We start from the raw sequence: 16,053 nt of genomic DNA on the forward strand, positions 1-16,053 counted from the left end.
AAATGTGAATTTTAATAGAAATAGTGTTTTCTGATATGAATCCCCTTATTGAATATAGCAACAAACTGCCATCCTTGAAGAGGTTTTGATTTTCCTTCTACTCCTTGATTGATAAAATGACTTAACAACTACTGTGAGTGATACCACTATGAGGCTGTATTAACAAGCTGCACTTGTGAAGCAGCTTGTGTGTATACGAGGATGAATTTCATGAAGATTTTCTCAGTAAATTAGATATTTCTTAAAAAGCCTGAGAAGTCTTTCTCTAGGCAATGTTCCTAAAATGTGACTAGTATGTATTGCAAATCATACTTTATTCTGTATTTTGATGAATATAACTTTTTATTAAAAAACAAAAAAAGAGAAAAATGTAGGGAAAGCATTTTGACTCTCTTCTCACTTCTTCCACAAAAATAAATAGATCGGTGTTAAATAAAGGAGCTTGCAAATCTGGGAGGGGGTGCATGTGTGTGAAAAGGCAGAACTGGGTAGTATGTCCCTGACACAGTTATGCATTTTCTTTTAGAAAAGCGTGAGTTTTTATTTTCCCTCAACCTTTCACATTGTTGAACATTGTAAAGAAAAATGATTCTTCCTATGTGCGAGTTGCCTGGATTTGGCGAGCTTTTGAAGTGTTACAGATTATCTATCAAGAAGTGGGGTGAAAAGCACTTTTGAGCTCGGTATATAATTAATCCTATTTCACTCAGTAAGCAAACCACACTTGTACACAGGAAACTAGTGACGATGAAACCCACAAAGTTGCAGCTCAGATATTTTGACAAAAATTAAAAATAGTAATTCTTCCATTACACAATGCAACTTAGTTCTAAACAATTTGTGTCCAAAACCTTCTCAGTTTTCAAATGTATCTGGTTTCTAGGTGGCTGGTGAAGTATTAATGGGCTGAAATCCACCTCCCTTCTTATATCTCCTACCTTAATGTCTCTGTTGATGGTAGAGAAAGGAAAATATACAGGTACTGTTTTCTTCAAAGAGAGTTAATAAGAGCATTTAATCTATAATTTAGAATATTTATAAGGGTAATTGCAAAATATTAGGTAGGAAATACATATTATCTAGCATTCAGGCTGTGTTGCAAGGTAAACATCAGCAACTACACGTTTGGACCTTTCTTTCCAAGCAATGTATAATTTGCAGTGGAAAATGAAAGGCTACTGAGCTGGTTTGTCAAGAAGCTGAGAACAAGATGTGACAGGTGATAAATGCTTTGACAGTCATGCAGGGTGAACATGAAAGGCAAAGGATGAGGGCAGGTGAAAGAAATTTGCCGAGGTCTGAAAGTAAAGAGCAATATGGTTTCAGAAGTACAAGTAAGGTAATAGAAGTTGAATAGAAAAATGTTGCACATATCCTGACAATATGGTTGTCATGTATTTCTTAGAAAAAGAACAGAATGCATTCCCCTATCTATGGGATGGATGTCTAAGATTAGTAAGCAGAAATAAAGAAGGAAAAATACAGAGCAAAAAGAGAACGAGAAATAAGACAGCAAGAAGGTGAAATAAAAATGAGTGAAATGAAAGAATGAAAAATGAGCTAAAATAAATATGAAAAATATGAAGCTGTAAAGTTATACAATATGAGAGGAAGAAAGCCCAGGAAAGTACAGAGAAATGAAAAGAAATATAAAAGAGGAGAAAGCAATCTTCTACTATGCAAATTACATTCCTTTAGAATGAACAGATATTTAATTTTGATTGACTTAATCCTCCCCCACTGCCAGGAACACCTACACTTCTTGAGTTCATCAAAAATAAACCCCTACAATGATTTTTGAGAAAAAGAAAAATCAAGTCAGAACATTTACGATGTAGAATAAATTCAATATGTACCCACTGTAGCTGTAGAAATGATCCTATTATAAAGAGAATTTAAGAAAATACATTTAATTAAAAACAAAAAGGGGAATAATGTAGAGTGTTAACCTTACTGAAAGCAAAACAAGTATTTCATTCTTGTTCTTCCAAATATAAAAATTAACACATCACCATTTCAATGATAAGAATAAGGTTGAAATTTTATGAAGTGTGAAGCATAAGCAGCTAGAAGAATCGATATAAAACCATAGATTTAACATCTTTTATGTTTGTTCATTCACCATCAGCTGAGAAGGATAAAGTAGAGCTTTCTAGGATTTCTAGCAATTAAGATGTGGAAGCTGACCACTGTGCTAAGACTTTTATAACCTGTGTACTAATTCACAGCATAGGAAAGATGCAACATTTAACCAGATAGAGCATAAAATTAGTCAGTCTTTTTCTCTCCACTGAGTAGTGTTTTGATTATGTTAGTTCTCCTGTCTCACTCTACCATTACATGACATTTTATGTTCAGGTTTTAAAGTGACCCAATTCATATTCTGAAATGTTTAATATATGCATTGAAATTAGTAACTTTGCTCATTTCTGCTAAGGAGAAAAATATTTTACTGCCTCTGAAATATCCTCCCAGGCAATAAACTGGCAGTGATCATGATGTGATTATGAGGCCAGTTCTGTATTGCAGAAAGGCCAAGTACTATTGTACAGTTATTAGCAAGGTAATTGTCACATTATAGCACCAGAGCTGTGCACTGCAGTGCTCATGTCTCACCATTTAGGTCTTCTTATGTTTCTGTTCTTTTACTTCTGTCTCAATTACTTAAGTATGTGATAGGAATAGTATTTTCCTGGTAAATCTGTATGTTTGTATATCTTGTTCTCTTTAAAAGGATGTCTGAGGGACAGAGCATCTCTTGCATCGTGTAAACACATCGTCTTTGAAAAGAGAACAGTATTTGCTAGGTGTTTTGACATAGCCATAACAGAAATATAGGATTTGGTATTTGTTTCAACTTTCTACATTTACATTTGAAAGAAAGGGAAAAAAATTATTGAGATATATACTAGGGAGAATATTTTTGAATGATGGATAGCTTTGAGGAATGACATTTTGCTCCTCTTCTTGTGACGTGTCTCTTAATGTTGAGCTGAACCAAACAGAAAAACATTAAGAAAGATGATGAGAGAATCATAGTCAATGAAGAAAAGTCAGTAGATCAGCATCATTCTTGAGAATAAGTAATTATTTCAGGTGAGATACAGGAAGGGAATCTATAGCTGTGGGTTTGCAAAGAAATCCGTACATGGAGATGTGCATTGAAGACAGAAAGCTTCTGTGCTAAAGAAAGAGAGAAGCGAAGGAGTAAGCATTGTTGTGCCTTTGGAACAAAGCAGTTTTCTGACTCTTAAAATACAACAGTAGGAGAACTGACAGAATGTCATATTAAGCACAACTCCTAATCAAATAGTAAGTGATAATAAAGCAGTATGTTGTGATTCTTGGCAGAAATAGCTGTAATACACATCTGTATAATTTCCAGTATAATGGTTCTAGTTTTGTTCTGTAGCAGTCCAATCTGCTTCATAAAAGCAGTCAGACAGTGAAAGATCTAATTTGACTCTGGAATCTGTTAGATCAAGTCAGTGAATGCTAAGGAACGAATGTGGACTAACTAGAATGGAATTCTATCTGCCTATAAAGTACATGGAGACCAGAGACAAAGGAGTAACACGTGTAGTACAAAAGTGGTGTAAGTGATCCCGATGTCCTGGTGTATTCAATTTATTATTGAGTTGTGCAGGAAGCTTCAAAATTATTTTAATTCTTTGAGATGTAAGGCTTTCTATTGCTCTATGACTTTGCTCACAGTGTCAGGCAAGACCTTTTACTCTTTATCTTTTAGCCATATAATGGGGGTAGAAGAGAAAGAGTTAGGACACATGATCACATATTGGACCATCCTGTTATTATTTTCTTTCTATTGTTGAAGTCAATGTAGCTGTTAAGTCTCAACTTGTTTTCTGGATATTTCAAAAGGTATGAGGACTAGACCCATCTGCCTGTCCGATCTACAGTTCAAGTGACAATAGAGACTTTTTTAGCCCTGCAGTATAAAAAGTATTCTGTGTGGTCATTGAAATGGATCAGTATCAAAAGCCAGAATGAAAAAGCCCACAAACTGAATAATCTCAGAAACAGACCTATACAGTTATAATGATTTTGCATTAAATTGTCTATGACAATTTCTTGTCATTAAATGCTAACCATTTAGAGATACTGGGAAAGAATTCTACGTCACAGGAAATCAGATTTTTAGAAAGGAAAGGATTTGTTAATTTACCTTTTCCACTGTTGGTGTTCGTTGTGTGTGGCAAACGGCAACTGTGTACAATGGCTGACTAAAGGAGGGAGTTCTTTACCCCCTCCCCTCGCAGGTTTGAACAGAGCTCCAGAAAGAGGATGGCATGCAGTAACTTTTCCTCCCCAGAGCTGGGCACACGATGTGTGGACTGCACAAAGAAACCAGTTTCCAAACCCCCAGTGGGGAAGAAGGGACACTGAAGAAATCATAAGAAACCAACCCAGAATCAGGACATGCTCGTGTGTTTATATACATTCATTTAACAAGAAGTTTACTCTGCCCTTCACCATTTAACATCATTTTGATCTCTGCTGTTTACTTTGAGCTCTTCAAGCAAGGGTCTGTTTTCCACGAGTGATGCAGTAGAAAAAAAGTTCACATCATCCTTTTTTGCTGTATCCATTAGATAGTAGTGCCAGATTTTTCCTTCTCACTGTTTTCCACTCACCCAGCATCCTTGGAATGGCAGCAGGATGTGACTGCTGTGTGTGTTGTGCGTTTTCATAGGGTTGCCCAACAGTACAGCATCCTGCACGTCGGTGTTCTGCATGCAGCATCAGGCAGTGCTGAATGGAAAATGCTGGGGCCACTTTAGAAGAAATAAAGGCTATTCATCGGCAGTACTCTGCTGTTGGGGAGTAACCTAGATACAGACCTCACTGAGCTGGGTGTAACATGGAGATATGCCCTGTCTGGCAGAACCATAGAGTCAAGAAATTTGGAGCAGGAAGAATACAAAATAGCATTGCCCTTCTTTTACAAGTGAGAACTGAGGCACAGTTTCTTCTCCACCAAGATCAAAATGAACATCTGTGGCATGTGAAAGAAACAACTCTCAGAATAACAAGTCTGAGACACTTCTTTCATGTGGAGGATAGCTGAGACACATGAAATGGGCTTTTTAAGGACTCTGACTTCATTCTTTCCCAGTAATAAGACCTCAAGGTGTTACTTATACTTGAATATGTTAATTTCAGCTGATTTACATTTAGTATTTTTTTATTAAAGTACTAGTTTAAGATTAAGCATTACAAAGCATATTTTCCTACTGAATTTGACACAATATTTTTGAAGTTCATGAGTCTATTAAGCCCTGAACACTCTCTAGTGTATTAGGCAACCGTAGTGATTTACATTATTTTGACATTGCAAATGAGTTTTCAAGGGTAATGGATTTCGTATAGAGAGATTAAAAGATAACGTTCCTTAATTTGTGCCTGCTGACTTCTTTTCCCCTATCATACTACATTTAGCAAAATGAATAAGGCAGAAAGGATGCTGGTGTATTTTTATGTTAATTAATGTATTTTAATTTCAAATAGCATTTCTGAAGAAAAGATACTCTCCAAAAAAAGTGATGCCAGGGCAAAACTAATGAATTTAAATTCTTTTCAGTATACTTATGCTTTCATGAATTCTTTTTGTTATATTCTGGTGCATGAGAATGCATCAGTAGGCAGAGTATGCAGCCCACAGATCTGATTTTTGCAGAAATCCAGCTTAACTTTTTTAGCTACATAATAAAGTTCACCTCAAAAGTGTGTTATTTTTAGTGACCAGTTGGGTAATAGCTAGAGAAGTGCATACTTCAGGAAGGCAAACCAACTTCTTAAGGATTTTTTTTAAAACAACCCATTGTAAATGACAAGAAGTCTTTGTGCACAAAGGATGCGTTTAACTGTTTTGTACCTAAATTGTGCTATTCTTAGACAAATTTTAAGGGTAAGGCCACTCTTGTCCCAGAAAGGCTGCAGCTGATAACTCACCCTTGCTGCAATTGCATTGCTTAAAGCAGTATGATGTATCCTTTAAGTAGTTAAACTGAAATTTCACTGCACTAACTCTTCTCTTCCATATCTTGGAGCGCCTTGGAAACCCTTGGCTCCTTGGGAGTGAAAATGGTTTTGGCCATGGTGCTGTAAAACAGAAATCTCCATGGTCTCTGCATGATGCCTGTGGCTGCTGGAGCTGGGCCAGTGACCATATTCTAATGCTGGTGCTGAGGGGCACAAGAAGCAGCCCTTTTTAACAGCATGGTCCATGGATTGCACTGCTCTGATCCCAGACAGTTCCAATGAGAATTCTTAGTTCATGGCCTCTCCAGGTGCAGACAGGCAAAATACTGGCCTGCTGTAATTTACTTGTGCAGCCTGTCAAGAATAGGGCACAATAAACCAGCCTGTCCTTTGTGTAACACTTGTCATAATAGCAATATAAAACCAATGTCACAGTTGAGAAGGATTGTTGATACTCATCAGAACAGATCATTAAATGATGTTTCTTTTACTTCCATCACTGTAGCATACCTGAGTGCTTGTATAAAGCAAGAGCATTGGCCATAATTTACTGCATTGCAGTAAAATCAACAATGCAGCATTCCACAGACCCAGGCAAATCTCATATTTGATGTGCTAAGTGAATAGACAGAGAAAACGTACTCCCCAAAAATATTTTTAATTACATTACTATAGTTCTCGTTTGTAACTCTCCAGAACCTTCACTATGTGAGTAAACCCTGGTAGCTCTTGAAACCAAAACGTTATTCAGAAACTTGATTTGAAATAATTTCTTTTACAAGTAACAAAGCAAATCACACTGCTTTTCTCAAAATTCTTTTGGAGGAAGTGAAAACGAACAATTTGAGAAGTTAACAGTAACTCATAGGTAAGTTCCAGTTGAGCAGAAGCCAAAATTGAAACTAAAAATCTTAGGTCTAAATAAAAGCATCTGATTCCATCTAAGAGAAATTCCCATTGTTAGAGAGGAAGTACAGACATTTTCTATAGTTGAGAGTAAATTCAAACCTAGAATATTCTTACCCAGCTATATAGAGCCATAGTAATACTTCTGTAATTAGAAAAAGATACTTAGTTTAAAATACCACAAATTAGGAAATATAAAAGTTGTCAACAGACTTAATTTTTTTTTCTATTGAAAAATTGACCCATTATAAATATTTTTCTTGTCTGTAAAACTGTGTTTTCTTCCCCAGGTCTTCTGGAGCTGTGATAGACTTTTATTTTGTTCAGTAAAAGTTTGGACATTTAATAGACATGTTTTTTTCTAATTAAGTAATGATAAAAAAATTATTTTAGTACTGAAATAATCTACTCTTGGTATAAGTTTTCAGTTTGTTGTTTGTGTTGTTCCTGAAACATGAAAGAAAGAAAGACAACCCAATTATCTCAGCTTAGTGGCAGGGCTCTTCCTAACTGTTGAATACATCAGAAGAGTGAAGATGAATGCTTGCTTGTTATAACCATCCACTCAGTACAAAAAGTGGATGGCTTTGTGGAATGAGCATTTTTCTATAGTCCAAGATTTCATAAGGTAGCAAAACATAATTTAGGCTTCAGAATTTCCTTAAAAGCCGAAATATGCTTTATGTGCATGGAGATTGAACAAATTCATGAAAATCACATTGTTATGGCCAATGGGAGATTTCCTTCTAGAATAAAAGACCTTTTATATAGAATACTAACATTGTAAATTTTAATGTGAAAGACACGTGAATTTACAAGTTAGTAATACATGCAAAGAGAGGACTGAAAATTAAGAAACAGAAAACTTGGCCGAAGGTTTTGGTTTAGGGTAGGCTACGTGAAATAACTTTTAACAGTTAACCCCTGCCCTCTGTGGTAACTCTGTGTTATCGTTCCAGGTACCTGGGAATAACAAGACCTCTTACGTACCCCGTAAGGCAGAATGGGAAGTGTATGGCCAAAATGATCCTGTGTGTCTGGCTTTTATCTGCCTCTATCACCATACCTCCACTCTTCGGCTGGGCCCAGAACGTAAATGATGAAAAGGTTTGTCTCATCAGTCAAGACTTTGGCTACACCATTTACTCCACAGCAGTTGCATTTTATATTCCAATGTCAGTGATGCTTTTCATGTACTATCAGATTTATAAAGCTGCCAGGAGGAGTGCTGCTAAACACAAGTTTACTGGTTTTCCCCGTCTGGAAGAAATAGAAGGGATTTCTGTGAATGGAGTTGTAAAACTGCACAAGGAATCTGAAGAATGTACTAATTTTTCACGACTCCTAAAGCACGACAAGAAAAACATTTCCATCTTTAAAAGAGAACAGAAAGCTGCTACCACCCTTGGGATTATTGTTGGGGCTTTCACAGTCTGCTGGCTGCCCTTTTTCCTCCTCTCAACTGCAAGGCCCTTTATCTGTGGTACAGCATGCAGCTGTATCCCACTCTGGGTGGAGAGAACATTTCTATGGCTGGGCTATGCAAACTCTCTCATTAACCCTTTTATATATGCCTTCTTCAATCGGGACCTGAGGACGACCTATCGCAACCTGCTGCAATGCAGATATAGGAACATCAACCGCAAGCTCTCAGCCGCAGGGATGCACGAGGCTCTGAAGCTTGCAGAAAAGCCAGAATTTGTTCTGTAAGGTTCTCATCCTCTACTGTGATAATTTGTTGTTTTATCACATTAGCTTTTTCCCCCACAGATTCGAAAGAAGAGTTGTAGGAAGAACCAGGCTTCTTAAGCTCTGTTAATGCAGTCATGAAGGGAAGGGAGCAAGGTAGAGCCCACCAGTCCTAATCAGCCTGGCAAAACAAGACCACCATCTAAAGAATTTGGGTGAAAGAGGAATATAGGAAAAGAGGAATGTGGTGCAGGATGTTTGAACTGTTAGTGAGGAAAAAGCAAAGTTGGCCTAACCTGTTTGTTTGGCCCAAGAAATGTTTAGTAGGTCTGAATGTTGGATGCATCCTGTGTCCTAGAGATTCTTTACTGTAATAAAGACTTAAGAATGATGAAAAGTTCATTTACTTCCACTTTGTTATTACAAAAATAAATCATTTAAGTAGAAGCTGGATCAAAGATCTTCTATTGCTTAGAAGTATTCTTTATTATAGAACCCCATATGTTCATTAAGCATTAATTTATTGGATTGCCTGGAAATGAACTATGTTGTGAAATTTAATGTTGCCTTTGCACAGCAACTCTGGTACTGAAAGAATATGTTACACTTCCAATGTGATTATAGGAGTTTGAGTAAAGTCACATGGACCAACATCCACTGCTGCATGCAGCCATGCAGCGCAGGTAGCTGCAGTGCTGCTGTGCCAATCACACCAGGTAATCTTGTACTATATTTCTAACATAACAAATGTGTCTGATTACAGTTTATTTCAGGATCTATCTGGTCTTTGTCCATCTCTTCATTCTTTAATTTTCTTGGCCTTCTCAGCTGAGCACTTCTCTAATCTAGATGGAGACGCTGTCTGTGCTCAAGTTATTTCTGTTGATGTATGGCTAGTCCTTATTCCACTTCAGTAGTTAATTTACTGTCTGTTTGAAAGCTCTTACTCTCTATTTGAAAGCTCTTCTACTTTTTGGGATTTCTTTCTCTTCTGAAGTCAGTAAGGAAAAAATAAACATAAGACCTTATGACTTCAGAGACATCTGGACTTTATCCTTACAGCTAATTTTAATCATCACTTGTGCTTGAAGTGATTTAAAGCCTTGCCCTGTGTAAGAATAAAGATAATTTAGTTTTTCTGGTTCTAGCTTTTTCTACCACCACTCCAGTTTGTCCAAGTATGTGATCCTACTTCTCCTGACTTTGGTAACAAATCTCTTCCCTCAGTGGAGCAGGCCCAAATATTATAACAATGATTTTATTTAAAAATTAATAATAAAGATATTGATTATATTAATCTATTACTAATAATGTATTAATAAAACATGCAGTGATTGTTTAAGATACTACTATAATAACTTAAAATAATAATAGAACAACTCATAAGATCAAGATGAGTTCTTTGGCCCAAGTTTGCACTGCACACCATGTTCCAGCTGAAGCAGAGGGTGGGGGTATATTAGTGAACAAAGACTGCTTTGGAGCTTGATCTACTTTTTCAAATATCAGGACATCAGTGAGGAGACATATTCATTATCAAATTGCCTCAGCATCAAATCACACTTTAGGCTAACTTCTGTCCCTGCTTTCTCAACTATGAAGCCAAAATGACTTAAATGAGTTCAGTGATGTTAATTTGGGCTAAGTAGTGAGAAGTCTGTGCCAGATCCCTTGTTCCAAGCACCCAGACATAACTGCAAACACTTGAGCCTCTAACTGGCACATAGGCAAGACCTGGATTGATGTGCTGAGCTATGTGTACTGAAACATGCTTAAGTCATTTTAGATGCATTCATACACTACAGTAGGAAGTACATTTTGGCCTCATTTTCAGAAGAGAATCATAGTTTTGTAAGAGAATGTATCGCAGCTTCAAAACAGTTTTCTAAAGAAGTTTCAAATTGATTTGGGACAGTCCTACTTCTTTTAAATGTTTTAATACTATGCACAGTGCCAAGAAGAGATTTGGGCCCAAAATATCCACAAGCTCTGGAGTACGGAGTAGAGCTCATGTTAACTCAAGCATATTTTCCATATTCAACATGAAATTATTGTTGTTTCTTTATTACTTACAAGAGTAGCTTTTCTATTTTTTTCCCAGCATAAGTGAGAAATTTTTAAGGCCTTCTATAAGGTTTTTGTCTGTGTAAGGATATACATGGGTATAAAAAAATAGATGTATCTGGGAGGACTCCAAGTGGGACTATAGAACTCTGAAGGTGATTTTAGAATTCTGGACAGAAGTTTCATCATTTTTACTCTGCAGGAAAGTGTGAGAAACTGTGTTTCCTCCAAATAAGATTTTTCCCTTTTTTTTAATGAAATATGTGTCTTGTGAGTCAGAATTTGACATTTGCCCAGCTGTCACTAAAAGCAATTGCCTTCCTCTGGGAAAACATCCTGCAGGACTCCAGCTTTCCTCTACCATCTGTTTCAGGTAATGAGACCCCAGAAAGGAGTAAGAGTTGTTATGGCGTGTGTATACTAATCCTTGAAGTTTTTGGAGATAAACAGCTATAGCTGATATCTGGATATGTTTGGGAAAAAAAAGAAAAACAAAACAAACAAACAAACAAACCCCAAAAAACAACCAACCAACCAAAAAAACCCCCCCAAAAAACCAAAAAAAAGACTACAAGGTTTCTTCATACACCCAAACCAAAATATAGACAAATGGAAGGTGGTTTTAGATGGAGCTATATTTGAGGGGAAAAGTAAAGAAGTTGAGAAGATTAGAAGAATGCCCCATTGCCCAGACACACAGAGAAGAAAAGTTGAGAAGAAGAGAAAGTTTTCAGACAGAAGTCTAATGGAACGTTGCTTTGATAAGAACAAGAAGGAAATAATTGTTTGCATTCATGAACAGGTCATTTCACTTTTGAAAAAGATAAATAAATAAATAGAACTGCATCACACCATCTAACTGCAGAAATAGCATTTTTTAAACTTAAATAATTCACTACACATCTGAAAAGGGGGTGATAAAAGAATGGGTGAATGAGAAGCTCATGTCAACACGTGCAGCCTGGTACATGCTTTCATCAAACTCAAGAAGAGACTGCACTCTTGGTCTGTGTATTCTGACACGTGTTTCTAGAGGAAAGCCAAAAGGGTGAATCAGATAGAAGGGGTTGTGAAAAAAATGGTAATGAAAGGCTCCAAGAACCAGCCAGAGCACAGGCAGGCCATCATAACACTGACTAAATGAAGAGGGGGAAAGTGAGAATTGTACTCCCCCTGCTTGCTTAGCACTGTTTTTTAGAGGGAGACTGTCTGTGGCAGAAACCTCACTCCTAACACTTTTTCCAGCTCCCACCACCTACCAGCCTGTACATCTAATACTGTAACACATTATTGGCACTTGCCAAACTCCTCTGTTTAGTAAGAGTCTTACCAGGTAGTAACAGAAATAACGGAGTAGTAAAACATGTGACTTGATGGTAATATCTTATTATTGTGCATCTATTGCTTCACATTTCAGTTTCGTAAAAAGAAAAACAGTGTCTTCCATGCTCTGTTCAGAGCTAGCACCACCTGCAGAAAGGTGTGCCAAAGAGTGGGAAAGAAATCTACTGCAATGAGACATAAAGAAGAGAATTATTTATCAAATTAATACTATAAATAATGCAGAAAAATACATTCACTTTTGCCCCTGCTTCATGGCAGAACAACAAATTTCCAGGCATCCATTGCTCCAAACAGTGCAACATTATTAGAAGAACATTTCTGAGTTAGATTTTTTGATTCCTGACCAAGATGCTGTAGTTACAGAATTGGAAGGTGTTGGAAGCAATGCCATTGGTCCTTTTGCTTTCCCCCAGCTATTAAATTAACTCTTACCATTATTTTTCTAATCCTTCACGAAAAAAACCTATTTAAATTATACTATTCTCAGAAAATGTGCAAAATAAACAAGTCATCAAATCCTCTTCATAGTTTGCTTAAGAAATAGTTTTTGTCTTTTAAAACATTTCTCAGGAAGACACAGAGAGAGAGAAGAGAGAAAATGAAGAGACTTGGGGAATGGTTTTAATATGAAAAATTATTAATATCCTGGAATAGAAGAAACCTCTTCTTTCAAATGCTGAGGAGGTAGGGATTGTGTGAGGATTAGATTTTTTTTTTTTAAGAGAAGGACAAAAGCAAATAAATTTAAAAATAGCCTAAGAAACACTGAATTGGAAGAGCAATCTCTACAATTTGCAAGAAACACAAACTTAGGTCCCTCTTCACGGTTTTAAATCTCCTAAGTAGTTATTGCCTCTAAAGAGTGGGTTCAGAGTGAGTTTGAAGAGAATTATATATTCTACATCCACTTTGTAAACATTTTGCCACACGGGCCTGTCATTCCCTACATTCACTATTCAGCTGCTCTGCTATTTTCCTGAATACCTTCTCACATAGTGAAATTTCCAAAAGGACGGAATGGCTTTTATTTGCTGAAAACTGAAAAGATGCTTATGATTCCCAGATTCATTTCTCACTGCTGCAAGATAAAAAACCCCCATTGAGCTATTTCTAAAAGATATTAATATATGGTGATTGTTGGGGTAATATTTTGATGATTTGTGTAACTTCGTGACTTTACTGACTGAAATTATATTTTCTGTCATTTGTGAGGTTTTGCACAGAGCTAGTGAAGTTACTTCAGGAAAAAAAATGCATTCAAATGTATCAAAGTTTCCAGAAGAGATCATACAGTTTTATAAACCAACATACCAGACTGAATAAATATTTTGCTTTTAGTTTTCTATCTACTCAATCAAAACCAACAATATTTCATTAATTCAGTAGTTGTGTGGTCTTGCTAGTTCCAGAAAATTGTGTTTACAGTACACTTATTTTTACCTTTTGCAAGAGAAGAGACAGCAAGCTACTGAAGTACACTTAGTTCAGCCCTTTTGAAAAAATCTGTGGTTTAAAGCATGGAAAAATATAAAAGAATGCATCTGGATAAACTCACTGTTGCCCCAGACAACTTTGCATCTTTGGCTAAACTAACCAGGTCTGAGTTAAAACAGCAAGGATTCCTCAGTCAAATCTACCATCCTGAAGATGGTTGCAAGGAAAATAAAAAATTGGGCAAATTAAATGAACATTTACTTCCCAACAGTTGCAAAAGCTGACAAATCCATAAATTTTATTTCTGTCTTCAAAGAATGCAGTAAATGCAAGTGACAATCATGTTAAGGACCTTTCACTTGTCATTAAAAGAAAAAAAATCAGAAGTTGTATTATGCAGGTAAAGTTAATGCTGCATAATAACAATTTTTTTTAATATCAGCATTCTCTTTCTGAAATAATCTCTTGTCAGCCCAGAAAAGAGAAAAACAACATTTTAAAGGGAAAATTATATGAAGTCCAGAATTTTATTCTGGCTTTAAAAAAAATCTACAATTACCTAAAACATAGGATTTAAAATACCTTTATCTTTCCTTTATATCTAGTTTTGAACTTGGATATAATTACCTGCCTTCCTTCAATTTGGATCATTTTTTGCCAGGACGTGTTTACATGTAATAAAGTACTTGAAATAGGTGAGAGTGCAGGTTTGCCTGTAAAAATGCCTGCTCCTGATACAGTTAAAGATATGATTAATTCCATAGTTTCAACAGGGAGGCTATAACAAGGCAAATTAGTCCCCTGCTGCAAGACTGGAGAGGAATGCCCCGAAAACCTGTCTTGTATTCTTGCAGATGTTTCTGTTACAGCATTTCAGCCTGCTTGCTGTACAAGAGTGGTTCTCCCCTTCACCCAGCTTGGGAAGAGAGGCAGGAATTTGTGTATTACATGCAAAGATTTTTGCAATAATTCTTTGTCTACAGACAGTTTTATGAAAGCGAGGGAGAAGTCTTCACTATTGCTCTGTCTCCTTTCTCCCTCTCTCACACGTGTGAGGTCTCCATGGGCAGCGTAGGTTTGTGCTGCCACCAGAGGCTGGAAGGCTGGACCAAATGCAGGGCTCTCAATAAAGTCACCTGTATTTAATGAAGGAATTTAGGGCTTTTGCCACTGATTTGTGTAAAACAGACTGAATTTCCTCACTGCTCACAACAACCCGAAATATGATGAGTACAAAGGACTGAAAGCCCCCGGAATGCTCCACTTTCCCCCAGCTTCCTCCTCTGTATAGGATTTTAGAGAATTATCTCAATGATCTAATTGCCTCTTGAGAAACATTTCCATTTATTTCAGTGGTATATTTGGTCAGAACTTTTAGTTGCTCCAGGATATTTCTCATCTAATTCATCCACTTTTTTAAAAACAGGAGAAGTCCTGATTTCTCCAGGGAAAAAGAGTCATGACCAAATGTGCTTCAAAGCAGCCAGAAAAAGCCAAGCCAGAACAGGAAGAAGAAAAATGAAGAGTTGGCTTTGGAAGAGTTGGATAGATTTATGAAATGTACTTCATCTTCTTTTGATGGGAATGTGCTAAAAATACTCCATGAGCTTGATACATTGCATTAAATACATTTCTGTTGGAAGTAGTCACATCTTGTTTGTTATGGAGGAAAGTGATGCCATATACAAATGAAAATAGTTTTCTGCCTGAGAAAGCCAAATAATTTCAGCAATAAGTTTGACACAGAGGGTGGGGGAAAAAAATGCCACTAAAACTCAAAGATAAAGGGTTGTACAGATTTCCACCACTTTAAACTACGTAGAAGGACATTCATATGTTTACTATATTTATGGATCCTAACATTGGTATTCCTATTCAGGGATTGTCAGTGTTACTGAATGTATTTTGCTGTACTAAAAGAAGAGGTCAATGCTGTCTCTGTGGATGCTTTCAGAGCTTGTACTAAAGAGATGCTGTACACCTGCAACAGGATTGAGAATGACAACAATAAAAGCCCAATTTTTTTAAAGCTTTCTGTTGTATGAAGTAAATGTCTGTTACTTGTTAACATACATGTGGTTGGTTCTCCCAAACTTTTGTAAAAAGCTGCTTTCATTTACGCTGTGACGAAAGTTTAGGGACAGAATTAGAATGCATATGTATTACACCATGGCTAATTTACAAATATGATTGCTTTGCTTTAATGTAATTTTGATGACCTGCCAATTTATGAAGTCCTGTCATTTCAACTCAAATAAGTATAAAAGGCTGGAGAATTTCCATAGTACTTTGCTTTTTGTCTTACTGGCTAGCTAGAGAGAGAACTAATTATAATTTTTAAAAATGTGTTTGAGAAGTGTTATTTCTGCCAATGGTTTGTTATAATTTAAACATATCCCTTTGGCTTGATAAAAATTAAGTAGGCAAGTATTAATGACCATTTGTCCCAGGGAAAATTGATTCAAAGGATAGTTCCTTAAACATAGCTTTTAACCTTTTTTTTGAGCTTCTCATATTCCTTTCCCTTCTGAGATTCTAAGCTATGTGTGGTTATAGAATGCACAATGCAGAGGCATATCCCATTCCTAAAGGCTGTCTTGCTAAAGGTACACC

At 36.4% G+C, this 16,053-nt stretch overlaps 1 protein-coding gene across 3 annotated transcripts in view; it reads left to right on the plus strand.

Annotated features, from left to right (window-relative positions):
• Positions 1 to 15,473, plus strand: part of HTR7 (5-hydroxytryptamine receptor 7) — a 30,037-nt gene extending 14,564 nt beyond the window's left edge. Inside the window, exons 2-3 of one of the 3 annotated variants that reach the window (XR_007205055.1) lie at positions 7,869 to 9,314; positions 14,867 to 15,473. Coding sequence is in view for 2 of the 3 variants with exons in the window: in XM_048310577.1 (XP_048166534.1) it covers positions 7,869 to 8,615; positions 14,867 to 14,903 (784 nt within the window). In the remaining variant the exon portion in view is untranslated. The remainder of the gene's footprint in view (positions 1 to 7,868; positions 9,315 to 14,866) is intronic. The other 2 variants (XM_048310579.1, XM_048310577.1) reach the window with 2 other exon arrangements.
• The last annotated feature ends 580 nt before the right edge of the window (positions 15,474 to 16,053 follow it).

The sequence above is a fragment of the Corvus hawaiiensis genome, chromosome 8 (genome assembly GCF_020740725.1).
Source record: "Corvus hawaiiensis isolate bCorHaw1 chromosome 8, bCorHaw1.pri.cur, whole genome shotgun sequence".
Taxonomy (NCBI): domain Eukaryota; kingdom Metazoa; phylum Chordata; class Aves; order Passeriformes; family Corvidae; genus Corvus; species Corvus hawaiiensis.